General features: G+C 40.9%; 1 protein-coding gene across 7 annotated transcripts in view; it reads left to right on the forward strand.

Annotated features, from left to right (window-relative positions):
- Positions 1-14937, forward strand: part of cacna1ia (calcium voltage-gated channel subunit alpha1 Ia) — a 111343-nt gene that overhangs the window by 50658 nt on the left and 45748 nt on the right. For all 7 annotated transcript variants that reach the window (XM_044330721.1, XM_044330722.1, XM_044330725.1 and 4 more), the window contains 4 exons: positions 347-444; positions 5006-5165; positions 10468-10816; positions 11006-11098. In XM_044330721.1, coding sequence (XP_044186656.1) covers positions 347-444; positions 5006-5165; positions 10468-10816; positions 11006-11098 — 700 coding nt within the window. The remainder of the gene's footprint in view (positions 1-346; positions 445-5005; positions 5166-10467; positions 10817-11005; positions 11099-14937) is intronic.

Raw genomic sequence — 14937 nt, forward strand, 5'->3', positions numbered from 1 at the left:
CCGCTCTCTTTCTCTTCCTCACCTCCCTTTCATGTTATTCACCCTTTTTGATGCTTTGTCACTTTATCCCCCCGCCACTCTCTCTGGAGTGTTGTACCACTCTATGTCAGTGCGTTTCCCATACTGCTGAGACTCACACAGATCAAGGTGGGGACAGGTGAGACTAGATCAAAGAATGACCACTGATGTTGAAACGTAACCAGGTATCTCTGGCCCAGCTGGAGCCATGGTAGTCCCTTTTTTGCCATATTTTGAGTCTGTAGGTCGTCCAGGTAAATACAGAGATGTTAAATGATGTTATTTATTCTCGCTCTTTCTCTCTGTTTTTCTCTATCTGTGTATCCAGGATGGTAGAGTACTCACTGGACCTGCAGAACATCAACCTATCCGCCATAAGGACGGTGCGGGTCCTTCGGCCCCTCAAAGCCATCAACAGAGTGCCAAGTGAGAACATTTGAAGTCTTTTTGTGCGTTTGTGCCTGTGCATTTTTCTGTGTGTTTGTGCTTATAGTTTCTCTTTGTGTTTATGTGTGCCTGTCAGTCCATATAAAGAACAAATACATCTTCCTGAAAATCCATGTATATGTATTACATCTCTGGCTTTTTTGTGCATCTGCATACCACCTGTTCCCCCGTGGGGATCATTAAACATTCATCTTATGCTTAATCAAACAGCCCGCTCAGACCCTGAGTCACAGCTTTATCAAATTTACAAACCATCCATTAATGCTGCTTCACTGAACAGTCCGTGACCATAACCCTTTCCCTTTCATCTGAAACTCAGTTCTTGGTCAATCTTTTTAACACCTATTGATTTCTTTGTCCTGCTCCCCTAACTGGCAGCTCTTAATCATTGTAAGCACCAATTAGCCTTTCCAAGATAGGTTCAGACTGATCTCAGCACTTTAGTTGTTAGCCAAGCATTAGCAGCTAATGTATATATATATTATGCAGTTTCTGATAAGTAGACAGGAATTACGTCATTGTTTTAATAGATTTTATCAATTTTCTGTTAATAATATAGGAATTATATGCATTATGTCATAAAAATGTGCTGAAGCTCTCTGCTTTAAAATCTAAGTGACCAATGTTTTGAAACACAATTTGTCTCTATCAGTCTTAACTTATCAGAGTGAATGAACTTGAACACTTGCAATCCTTCATCCCTTAACAAAATGTCTTGGCTAAACAAAGCATAAACCTTTTCTCAGTATCTTAAACTCACTGGGGGATACTGTCCTTTTCACTCTTTAAATCATGAAATGAGACTATAGCAGATGGTGCTGATTGCATGAAAGCACTGTTCCCTAATTCTGTTTGAACCTTGGGGACAGTTACTGTAAGAAAAAGATGCCTTTGTAGTGACTGCAAACAGTTATTTTCAAGTTTTTAGGATACAATACTGTGTATGGAAACAAAAAGTGAACTAACAGATGAAATTAGATCCGTGAATAAGTCCGTGTGGCAGAGTTAATAAGGTCCATTTCAGAGCTATAATACTGTAAGCAGGAAATGTTCCATGTGAGGAGGAGAGCAATGAACAGAGAGAGGCCACACAGGCCCAAAAGACTGCAGGAGTGTACTACAACAACACTTTTTTTCTACAAGCTAATCTTGTGTGTTATCTCTATAAGCCATCATGTAAAACTATATATATATGTATTGTTCTTCATCTCATTCTCTCATTGTTTCTCTGCTAAATACAGACCACTGAGACAGATAACTACACATAAATCCAAAATTATAGCTTCTCCTCTACCTGGAGCAAATTCTCAAAGATTTTTGCTCACAACGTGAAGTGTCCAATCATGGCAGATTCTTCGTATTAAGTGTAATTACCTGAAAAAGCAGCCTGTCTTCAGCTCCTGAGTTGAATTGAATTTTCCACACATTCCGAAGGACAAGTTATCTCTCAGGTGGAGCCATCAACAAAGAACCCACTCAACCCAATATTTCAGACAGCCACAGCACCAGCACTCACAAAATATGGATGTTAACTGCATTATGCTTCAAGATGTTTGATTAGAAGACATTGTGTGTAGCAGTGTGCATACAGTGTTTCAGGGAGAAGTGTGCAGATTGTAAACAGATATGCGTTTTTGGAGACAATTATGCATCAAAGAATGAATCTCTGGATAGATGAGTTTGTTAGCAGATGCATATGATGCTGTAAGTGTATGCATGTATGTGTATGAGCCTATTCTCAGTTTCTCTTATTTATATTTCTTCATAGTTATCCGTGTGTGTATGATGTGTTCATGCTGATTCTGTTCCCTATCTGTGACCCCATTAGAGAGGAGGAAGCATGGGGATAAAGCTATTTGTTCCTTGTTTTGTTGGATTGCTACTTTGCCCACAGATACACAGGGAGCGTCAACACATCCTGACCCCACACACACCTCAATTTGTAACCTTCCAACAAAATGGCAGATAATAGTCCTGTGCAGTCCAGTCCAGTCCAGTCCTGTGTGTGTGTGTGTGTGTGCTAGACAGAATAGGAGTGGGAAAGACAACAAACAGAAGAGAGGAGAAGAGAAGAAAAGAGAAGAGAGGTAAAGAGAAGAGAAGAGAAAAGAAACGAAGAGAAGAGAATTCTCCTGGTTCATAAATGAATAGCACAGGCAGGTAGCTGTAAATGTGTTTCCATTGTGGCGCAAGGGGAGGCATCCATCTTTATCTGGGAACAGCAGGAGCTGGCAAACTGGTACAGTCACCAGGAGGGGAGAGAAATGGAGGCAGGTACTGTAGAAAATGAGAGAGAGAATGAAAGAAGAACAGGCAAAGCAGAAAAAGCAGGGAAAAAAAGATTTTTGATACCACACTGTTTTTGTTCTCTCTGGTAACTTTAGTTTGTTTTCCTTTAATATTTGTGGTTATTGAATGCATCATTTTCTCTCTTTTTTTTTTTTTTTCTCTCACTCTTCTGTACTTTCTTTCATATTTTGGCACTCCCTATTTTTCGGCTCACCCTCGGGCCTTATCTCATTCTTGTTCTCCTTCTCTGTCCCTCTCTCCATCTCTCTCTGTCTTCACCCAATTAGGCCTAATGGAACAGTGGCCTAATGACAAGGACCCTCGGGAACAAACACATTTAGACTCGCCTCCAGCCACCACCAGAGACACATACACACACAAGCAACAATACTGCTCTCCATTTAATACCAGTTAATGAGACAAATAAGCCAGAGGAGGGTGTATACTCACCTCAAGAAAAATTCCCTCCTTTGCGCTCTTGAGATAAAAATTTCCATAAATTCCAAAATTTCAATTCGAAATTACTTTTTAATTCAAGAGTAACACATTATTGTCATTCCCAACTACTCTACAAAGAGCTTGACCAAATTCGGGATTTAACAACACAGTAAACTTAGTTTTATGCAGAACATGTAAATAATTCAAATCTATTAATTCTCCACATGCAGATACATACTGTATGTTGACTTGAAAAATGAACCTCTACAAGTGAGCATACACTCCCAGTGGATGTAGTAAAAAAAATGGAGTTATTAGCACTTAGGGAACGGGGAGATCTTCTTTAATGAGCTATAACATTTTGTTTTGTGTTAATTGAATGAACTACAGGTGTTTGCATTCTTGTAAATGCTGTCTACATGTGTGTACATCCGCATCATCGCTCTCTCTCTCTCTCTCTCTCTCTCTCTCTCTCTCTCTCTCTCTCTCTCTCTCTCTGTTTCTCTGTGTGTCTCTCACTCTCAGCTTCTCTCCTGTCATTCACTCTGTCGGCAGTTTAGATGCACTGTTGTGTTTATGACACGTTAACCTGCTGTTGAGTTGCTGTCATGCCCACAAAGTCACACTCATACAGTAGTAACAGCAACACACACACACACACACACCTCTCTCAGGTGTCAGTGCGGGGTTGCTGTGATCTCATCAGATGGTTTCACCTCTCTCTCTCGTTACTCCAATCAGCTGTCATTATGTTTCACTAATCACATCTCAATATGTCATCACTGCGGGACGGGACCATCCACAGGGGATGAGGTCATCATTATTTGACAGGGGATATGCTTGTATGCAATTAGGCTTCATCTAATCATGAATGAGACCCCATGTAGCCTGATTATGCTTTGTTTTCTTTTCATGTTGTGGACTGACATTAATATGTGTGTTTTTCTTAATGATATTCTAACTTTAAAGCTCTTGATCTGTTGGGGGATGGTTCGTGTACAGCGTACCTACTATTTCGGTCTCCCCATGTTGCCACAGAAGTGTTTGTCTTACATATTGCCTCCTCTGGAGAGGTTGTTAACTTCCACTTTTGAACCACCGTGTCTCTCTTTTTGTTCACTGTGTATGCTTCCATGTTTCTTTTTTTATCACCTTCTGTTTAATTCTTAAATTGTGCTTTCAAATCAGTTTGCTGTCATATACTGAATTGTAACTGCCGTTGTTGATGTCTCACACCAATGTGTAGAAATGTGGGGAATGCTTTTAAATATCTCTGTCCTCTAGAAATTACAGTCATATACTACCTGATTGCAACAGTGAATACATTTATACCACCCAGAATGAATTTTTATCAGTATAACGAGGAAACATTAAAAAAAAAAATGTTGACAACATATTTAATTCTTCCTTATAATATCCACTCAAAGTCATTAAAGCGTAAAGAATGTTGTCTATGGTCATATTTAAGCTAATCAAAGAACTTTGTTATGGCAAGGGAAAGACGGTCTTGGTTAAATATTGAAAAAGTCTAGACTGACTTGAAGCTCTACACAGGATGTGTTTACTTCTCTCAAAGCATCTCCTGTAATGGCAGAAACATTGGCAGTGAACATAAGCAAGGAATCAATTATGTTTCCTTCAAAATCAATGTAGTGGTAAATACTCATTCAGTGCTTTGAATGTAGAAATGTTGGTAATAAGTTTTCATGAGATAAAATAGATGACCACAGTCAATCACTAATACATTAGTTTATGGCTCCCTCGTGTTATTGTCTTACAGTTCATTGATTGATTGATCTGTTAAAATACACAGGTATGCGTATCCTGGTGAACCTGCTGCTGGACACTCTACCCATGCTGGGCAACGTGCTACTGCTCTGCTTCTTCGTCTTCTTCATCTTCGGGATCATTGGCGTGCAGCTGTGGGCGGGTCTACTGCGGAACCGCTGCTACCTTGAAGAGAACTTCACTCTGTGAGTTACACTGTACATTAGTGTGTACATTGTGTGTGTTGTGTTATTGCTTTTGTTTCTAAAAATTAAGTTGATGGGCCACAAAAAGAATTTCACGCTGCCCTCAAACCTCACCTGTATTCTTTTCCATTCTTCTCACCTTCATCATGTCATACTAGTGAAAATAAAAAAAAACATATTACAGTAATAAATCTATTGAAATATTATTTTGTAAAATATACAGTACCATTTCTATATAACATGCACTTTAATAGATCTTTTCCCCTTCCACATTCCATACAAGGTTATACAAATACTGTGTGTTTAACTTTAGTGCATACAAGAGCATAACTCTGTGTCCCAGCGTTTGACTCCTGTCTTTCTACCTCTTTATCAGTTTCCATCTCTCTCTCTCTCAAGCTATTTCCTTGTCCTTGTCTTGCAACTAAGAAGTTGATTAGATTCCAGCTGCATCCCTCCATATTCATGACCCTACATGACAACATCACCTACTGTGTCTGTGAATGTGTGTGTGTGTGTGTGTGTGAGAGTGACATTCACCAGGTTTCAAGAGTGTTTGATTTCATGGCATTATCTTAATTTCCTTTTTATGCTGGCATCAGCTTGCTAGAGAGACACACGCCCCTGATGTGTGTGGTTTAATATGTATATAAGCCATGTATATTACTCCGTACCATCTCCGGTTATGCTGATGCAGCGTATACTAATGACGGATGTAATAACCAGATGAAAGGGGACACGTGTCCGCCAGCTAGCACTTTCCCGCCTGCTTTGTCCTCCTCTTAATGTTGAGAGCTGACATTTAGTCTAATAACATTTACAGCAATCACATCACAAGGGTACTTAAACCAGTGTTTTCTACATTTATCTTCACCGGTCTAAAGGGTGAGTTCATGAGTAATAGGACCATCTGAGGAGTTTACTTTGATTTTCCTGGATGCAGTGAAGCAAAAAGAAAGGAGAAGAAAAAGTTTAGCCCTGGGGGATCACTAGACTAGACAATCACAATGTTGCTTTAATCCAGCTTTAGAAAACGTTTTTCTTCCAGTAGACTGATTGATACACTCCTAACTCCCACGCACGCTTGCTGACTAATGCAGCTGCAGATTTTTTAGCAGTGATCTCAGATTGAACTGAGTGTTGCCAGTTATTTAAGCAAAGTATTATTTTTGCATATTATTTAAAGCATTGTATTAACATATTATGCAGGTTAGCCGGGGTGCTCGAGTGCTTAATTAGAAAGGTCGTAGTGAGTTAACGCTTGAGGACTATTATGCTAAGTAAAGAGCTAACGTTAGCTCTCTGAGAGGTTATAATGGAGTGGGCTAAGTGTCACAGTCAAGTGCAGCATTCACTTTGCTATTTTACACCCTCCTTCCTTTGATCTCTATCTCTCTCTTTTTCATGCCTTCTTCTATACCTTCTATAAATAGCTTGCTTATTTATCTTATCATAATCTTTCCATTCACCTTAGATGCTTATTTGTTCTTGCAAGTTGTAAAAAACACACACAGAGGATTTGTTGCGGAGTGATCCAGACTTGCAAAGACACATTCACACCTCTAAGCTGTCCCATTACAACAAATATCTTGCACTAATGGCCATAGAGAGGAGGCACTCTGGCAGATGTTTTTATTGTAAAGGGGAGTTTGTCCCCTGTTTCTCCTCCTTAGCCTCCCTTACTATATACATTTTAATATGGTGTATCTTCCTTTCTGTCATTCTTTTTCTAGCCAATCTTCCCTCCCCAACTGTCCCACAGCACCGTTCACTTAGTACCGTTGCTGGAAACTGTCTCTTTCCTCTGTTACGCTGTAGCCTTGATCACTCTCACCGGCTTTCTTTCCGCTAGCAGGTGTGTTCTCAGTGTGATGCCAGGTTTTGCTATGCCGTGCTGTGCAATGCCAAGTCACCAGCATGGGGGCAACAGCCTTCATTCATGCTCCACTACGCTGACAGAGTCTCTCTATCTCTCCATCTTTCTTTCTTTCTTTCTTTCTTTCTTTCTTTCTCCCTGTCTCTAAGTCTTTATCGCTTTCTCTTTAGCATAGCTAGTGCAGCACTTTTTTGACATCCTTTCTTTTATCCATCTCTGTTGTCAGTCTTATGTGTCCTCCATACAGTAAAGTCATTGTGTTTCAATTCATACCTGGACACTATGCTCTGCCACCAAATCAATGCATGGCTTCCAAGCTACTCTCCATGAGGAGTGGTATATCCCGGTATGGCCACTGTTACTATTGATCATGGAATTAGTGTGCATTTCTATGTGTTGTGTGTGGTTTGTGGTTGCGGAAGAAAAGAGAAATTCTCCCGCTAAGTATGTCAGCAGTATCCATCCAAATATTGACTGGAGGAGACAGAGATGGATTGAGAGAACCGAAGAGGACAGGAAAGGGGGGATAGGTGGAAAAGAGAGGAATAGAGAGTAGAGGCAATCTGAAAGAGAGAAGGAAAGAGAAGAGGAGTTAGAGTTGGAACAAAGGGAGAAAAAGGAAGGCAAAGGAGAGAAAGGAAAAGGAAGAGGGACAAAAAGAAAGAGTAAAAGGGTTCAGGTGTCAAATGCACTGTAAGGCAATGTTGTACTGTATTGTAGTTTGCTTGAGGTGCACAGTATGTGAGTGTATCAGGGCAAGTGGCACGGTGAATTGACTGCGGTTGTGCAGGTGTGTGCATTACATACGATCTGCCTTAAGCCAATCTTTCCCTGATTATTTACTCCCCTTGCAGAGAGAAAAAAGAATGAGAGGAGACTGATACATACAGGAAAAAAAGAAAGAAAGAAAGAAAGAAGAGAGAAAAGGGAGAGCTGGAGTGACAGACGGAGACAGCGCAATGAGAAAATACTGAAGGTCAAGTGACCCTGAATGCGTGTGTTCAGTAATGATGGCCTGGTGACAGAGGGGGTCTATTTTTGTCTTCCCCAGGCCCAGACCTTGGTATGAGCACCCACACCTTGTCCTCATTTACTCCAGTCATGTCCGATCACACACACACGTCATAGGTCTCACTAACTGGCTGTAGGACTATTTTTCCTTTTTTTATTTTCCATTTTCCAAGGACTCTTAATCTTGTACTGGGCTTATGTCAATAGTGTTGTCTATTTTACTACCATAACTCATTTGTGTTTTTCCTTCCCCCATCTACTGCTTTGGATTAATATATCCTTAAAAACTATACTTTTTTTCCTCTGTTCAGTGGTATTTGTAGTGAAAATCATCAAAATAGCTCCATCAGCACATCAAAAACTTTCACTTTCGATAAATCCGCAAAGGGACATGAGCCTGAGTCCCTAGATGGACATGAAGTGAAAGACAGACTCTTTTGGCATGCTTTCATTAAAACTGAGAGGTACAGGAGTCATCTTGGGAAATGATAAGGTGCTTCAGCCAGTGGCAATCAGTTGGATTCAGATTTTAGAGATGTGTGTCATTACGTTCAAGCAAGAATCAGCCAAAGACACTACTCAATCACTCACTCACAAGGATTACTAAACAGAGAGTAAATTAGTTCATTGACGGTGTGTGTATGTGTGTAATTTCCTCTGATTTCATGCTAGGGTACACGAGCGCACATACACTTTCCACATGACTTAGTATACATGATTAAACAATCTGTCGTCTGGTGCTAAACACACTCATCTCCAATGATGTGCTTGTCAATTGGTTTGTTAGCTTCGTAACTATCACTTTCTCTCTTTTCATGCCTGTGTCTTTGACTACAAATTATACATCTGTTTCTGTATCAGGACAGATCCTGATGTATACATTAAGAGAACGCACCCTAATTTCTATCAGATTAAGAACACAAGGTCCCCATTAGACATTTTAGAGCTCCTCTTCAATGACCTCTTGGCACTCATTAAAATCCTGCCTTCTTGAACACATTGCATCTCAGAAAGTGATATATGATTATCTCCACCTATCACAGTCCCAGTCAAATGAGGTCCATGTGTTCAGCTGTGTAATCAGGGCAGCAGCAGACAGCTGTTCCGGTTTCAAATGGCAGAACTCACTTGTTATTTCTGCTTTGTCAAGATCAGACCAATTATTTACTTGCAAGGTGTTGAAGGAATGGGCTACCAGCTGAATCCCCTGTTACACACCTGAGTGACAATCTGTGCCACCAGAATGCAGCAAATCTTTATATTTTTGCGTTTTATATTATAAGGTATTACCATGATGTGCTAGAATGGCTGCGAAAGATTGCCGTTCTTTGTGTCTTGTGTGAGTAATTAATTAGTAAGCCCTATGATGCATTGATGGCTGTTTGGAAAGCTGTCACCACAGCTTTTTTTTTTTTTTGGTTTTCACAAATGAATTGAATGAATTAGTTTCATCACTCTTGCTGCACCACCAAACAGGAGCAAACCCAAAAAAAAAAAAAGTGAGAGCACAGGTGCTGCTGTAAGATTAATTGACTCACCTCTGATGGCAAAGCTAACTGCAAATAAACAACACAAATTTATTCTAATTCTCTGGTTCACTGACTCAAACTAACAAAGTCTAATAGAGTTGTATACAAACTTAGAACAACAAAGTTTGCCATAGGTGCTCCTTCTCCATACTGATAGATAAGGGGGCTTTATGCAATTGAATGTAACGTCTTAGATGCAGCTTGATTTCTCTTCAGGCCACTCATTTTGTCATATCCTGACCAACACATGACCCTACCCCTGTTTACTAAACCTGTCAGCATGCCTTTGGTTTTCTGCATTAGCTTTAGGTGGTGTTCGCTAGTTCACTGCTACGTCAGGGTTTTTTCTCACACACACACACACGCACACGTATGCACAAAAACTGTATATACTGTGTTACAGCTCCATACTGATCCATGTATGAGTCTAGTAAGGTCAACATCTTTTGGATCTCTAAAGCAAAGATGGATATTTGTTTTATTAATTAGACTGGATTGGAGACAAAATTGGTAAAAACTGAGAGTGACATGGAAGAGAGTGAGAAGAAAACCAACACAGCCTCAAAGTTGGTTATGTGTGCATCTGTGTGTATGACACTATACGGGTATACTTGTGTGCATGTGTGAGAGTGAGAGAGAGTAGAGTATATACTCCCTATACGTGCAGAATCATTTCCATTTCTTTACTCACTTGCTCACCTTCAATGATGCATTTATCCCACAGGCTTCCAGGGATTTACTTAATTCACTGTGCTATATAACATCTATATAAAACATCCCAAATATGATAGTGAAACATAATAAAATTATATTGTGTTGTATACTACATATAAATATTCTATCCCATAACCTACTAACTCAGGCTCTTACCTTGTCACTATCCCAGCTCTTCAGGTATGGCCCTGCCACCTCCGTACTACCAGCCGGAGGAGGATGATGAACGACCCTTCATTTGCTCCCTGGCGTCTGATAACGGCATCATGTCATGTAGTGACGTGCCAGCGAGGCGCGAAGGAGGCCGCACGTGCTGCCTGGATAAGGAGGATGCGCTCCACAGACATGCTCTGGGCCTGAGTCCTGAGCCCATGGCAAACGGTAGTGGTGCTGGTGATGCAATGGGTCTGTGCATCAACTGGAACCAGTATTACACTCGCTGCCACACGGGGAGTAGTAACCCCCACAAAGGTGCCATCAACTTTGACAACATTGTCTATGCCTGGATAGTAATTTTTCAGGTATGTTCACCTACAGACATGTGTGAATGCCATCTTCACACACGCAGGTCTATCAAGCTTAGAATTTTATGATATGAACTATGCCGCACTTGTTCTGTAAAGTAAAGCTTTTCCTACAATTCAATTCTGCTGATCATGCCGTGGTGCAAAATGTGTTAATGTTAATCTCAGTTGAACCTTTCCTCCTAGGTGATCACTCTGGAGGGCTGGGTAGAGATCATGTATAATGTAATGGATGCCCATTCCTTCTACAACTTCATCTACTTCATCTTACTCATCATTGTAAGTAACGTTTATTACTACATTTATCAGTATATTAGTATTCTACATCCCTACTAGCTGTCACATCCAGTATACAGTGTGTTCTGATGACTAAAAAATAAAGAAAGAATGAAGTGTAACTGAAGTTAGACACTGTGGTCTCCTGCCATCAATAAATTGAATGAGGATATTTCCTGAGAGGTGGATTGAAGTGTTAATAGACTTGTGAAAATCAATAGTAGCATAAAGGACTGTCTACAATCAATGTTTGAGGGAGGCAAGGAGGTGGATGTTACGTAAATTTATCTTTGGTGGTGAGAGAGAAAAAAAGGGAGAGGAGGAGGAAGTACAGTTGGGAAAAAAAAAAAACAGAAGAAAACTTATATGCCCAAGAGAAAATGTACTGTACTGTCTTGTACACACTGTGTACAAGAGCTAAATCAGCTCTTTGCACGCAGAGCCAGATGGCAGCACAATGAAGGTTGTTTAAATCTGCATTTCCATGCTACTGTCTGTCAGTAAAACAGCAGTCAGTCTCTACGTGTAGCAGCAGACGCACAATAGACGCCCCAGATGTTGCACTTAGCTGCCAGCAGGTGAACACAATAAGAAATTGACATACATTCTTTAGTAAGTGGGTCTGGAAAGCCTGAAAATTAGACCAGGAGGAGAAAAAAGGAGGTGAAAGAGGAGAGCGTCAAAATAATATCGAACAAAGACAAGTGAGAGGGAGTGAGTGAATGGAAGGTGATAGGATAAATTAAAAAAAAGATGAAACAAAGTAAAGAATACAAACACAGCAATCAGTCACAAGTACGCTAAAACTCCCACAAAGGAACAAAACCAAACACAGTGTAAGACCTACCCTATGATCTTTCATAGGGTAGGTCCAATTCTTTCTCTCTTTCCCCCTTTCTTGCCCACTTCTTCCTCACATCACTGGCATTATGTGAATCTTTGGCAGAATTTGACCTGAGATTGGCATTGCTAGTATAAGCGCTTTTTGGGACCCAAAGATAGCTGACAATGGGTCAGTGTAAACTTTTTTTTCCTGGTTTAAACTGCTCCATTGATCAAAATCTCATGAGGATTGAGCATCCCTTTACAACAATTACACAAATGTCCAACAGGACACATGAAATTGATCTGACCACAAATGTATCACATATGTAATTTCACGTCCCAGTTGAACCACTACAATTAGGCTCTGAGCGAAAACAATTTGCTTTATGTTCAATATACAGAGCTCAATTACTTGCACAACACCTAACAACTAGAGAAACACACTGCTCCCTCTGTGATGATTGATAGACACAAATGTGCTTCCTTGCAAGGCTCCAGTCTGTTTAGCAATTTGTAGTCAGAGGTCCTGAGGGATGCCTTGGAAGTATTGTTGACACTATGAGAAGTTTCTGGGCTGGCACCACAGTGGGCCCCTAAGGTGTTGTTCACACAATTAGGGTGGGTCACCTTGACTCTCTAATTTGTACTCCTGTCTCTTGTTTCCTTTTACTTGGCCAGTTCTTTCTCTTTTTCCCCCCTCTCTCTATTCCACTCTGATGTGTAGTTATTAGGTGGCAGTATACTGTGCTCCACTGCCTGTTAGTTGGTCCAATAAGTGTGTGTTCCCCGATATAAAACTCAGACACAAAGGGAAGTTTGACCTCTGCCGTTACACAGAGTCTCATCTCTATCTGCTTGATATACTGTCAAGTGTGCAACCCAAGTGTACACACTGAAGAGTGTGAGTAAATGGATTTAAGTGACTTAGAGCTAAGTGCTACCAAGAGGGCAGTTATTAGGAGGTTGTGTGTGTGTGTATGTGTGTATGTGTGTATATGTATACACATAAATGTATGTGACAGCTTCTGCATGGAAGCACACAGACACACGCAATCACTAGTAAGCTAAGGCTGCCATCTTAATTTGAATGTGTGTGAGTGTGTGACCACACATGCTTTTGTCTATGTGACTGTGTGTGTGTGTTTGTGTGTGTGTGTGTGTGTATTCATGCATGCATAATTCAGTGATCATCTGAATGCGTGATATTGGACTGCCCTCCCTGATTATGCGCAAAGCTGTCTACTGATCAGAATCACAGAATAGACATACACACACACACACACAAACAGATGCAAGCCTGGAGGGAAATCAAAGCCCCACACACCTGCAGACCTGCTTTGACCCACAGACCACAGATGGGCATCTCTCCTCCCTCTCACCCCCCCCCCCCCCCCCCCCCCCCCCCCCCTGTTTTCTCTCTCTTTCTCTCTCTGTGAATATCTCAGGAGTCTGTCTTTCTTTTTTCATTCCTCCTCAGCTTCTCCACTCTCTCCTTCACCTTGTCCTGCATCTTTGATCACTGTGGATGAAAGTGTACTGTGTAGGTGGAAGGTTATTCTGTTTGGATTTTATATCTGCGCATGTTTTATTGAGTGTTCCTGCTCCAAACATTTTGTCCTTGCAAGTGTATTTATTTGTGTGTATGTGTGTGTGTGTGTGTGTGAGAGAGAGAGAGAGAGAGAGAGCTCTGTCCAAGAGGAAAGAGGGATACATGTTCAGATTTACAATGAACAAAACGTAGACCCGGCTACAAGCTGCTCTTTACATCCAGCAGTCTGGTTTTGAGTTGTTCAGCATTAGACAATATTGATCTAATCGTTGTTCCTTAACCAGCTCAGAGCAGTCCAATAAAAGCCATTTCAGCAGCCCTATAGTGACTTCCATTACTGCCACAAAAAGGGTCAGCTAACACGTTTGCACCCCATCTCCTCCCTACAACTAACCCCTGCCCTTCAACCCTTACTTTGACTCATTGGTGAAAAAGACTAAAAAATAGAGATACACTGATAGGTAATGAGAAGCAATGCTGAGCATGAGCATGAGAAAAGTAAAGAAAGATACTGAGTTGGAGTAGGGGTGGAGAGAACCTTAAGTCAGAGTCTAGGAATAAAACAAAGAGAAAGATAGGCAGACGCTGAACTGTGCTTTAGGCATGTGTTGGCTCTGTCTGTCTGCTCCTATCATCCTTGGTTTGGTGGGAAGCCAGCCATCCTTAGCATGTGTGCTAACATTTCTACAGGGGGATTGGCACACATAATTAAAATCAGCAAATGTGTGATCTTGATATACAACCAAGGCTGTATTTTCATAATTTGCACCGCTGCAGAATTATGAACGCCACTGTTAAAATTTCACGCGATCATTAATATCAATTGGCTACTAATGATTTTAACTCACACACTGTGCGAGCACGATAACACCCTACGTCATTGTGGAATTGTTTTGAATCATCGACCAGTGCATCAAATCCCAGAATCCTCTCTCTCCTTATTCTTTAAAGGACATCTATCTGTTATAAGAGTGGCGTAGCTCCTATAGTGCAGTGTGTAATGTGTGTGGTTGGGCAAGTAGAGCGAGTGACAGAAAAGTGATGTGAGCAGAGCAGAGGAAAGGGTTACCTGTAAGTTGTCAATCTGGCAGTAAATGAACAGTATAGGCTACAGTGTGTCAGTTAATAAATGCTGCAGCTTCTCAAGACCAAGAAAAGTCTTGTCTGTTGTTTCCCCAACTGCTGGAAAACTGAAGGGGGTTAGCCTCGAAGTAAGCGACAACGGGTTAGCTTAACCTGACCAGGCTCACTGACCTTTAAGGTGGACCAGATATTCTCATTTAAGTGTCAATCTCAGCCGCTCCTAAACAGAGAACAGAGGGGGTTTTTTGGCATTTATTCGATAGTGGGCAGACAGGAATCATGTGGAGAGAGAGATGGGTATGACACGGAATATAGGTCTCTGGTTTGAATTGAACCAGAGACATTGTAGTCATATGGTATACGCAGTAACCATTCAGCTATCTGG

This window comes from Thunnus albacares, chromosome 17 (genome assembly GCF_914725855.1).
Source record: "Thunnus albacares chromosome 17, fThuAlb1.1, whole genome shotgun sequence".
Taxonomy (NCBI): domain Eukaryota; kingdom Metazoa; phylum Chordata; class Actinopteri; order Scombriformes; family Scombridae; genus Thunnus; species Thunnus albacares.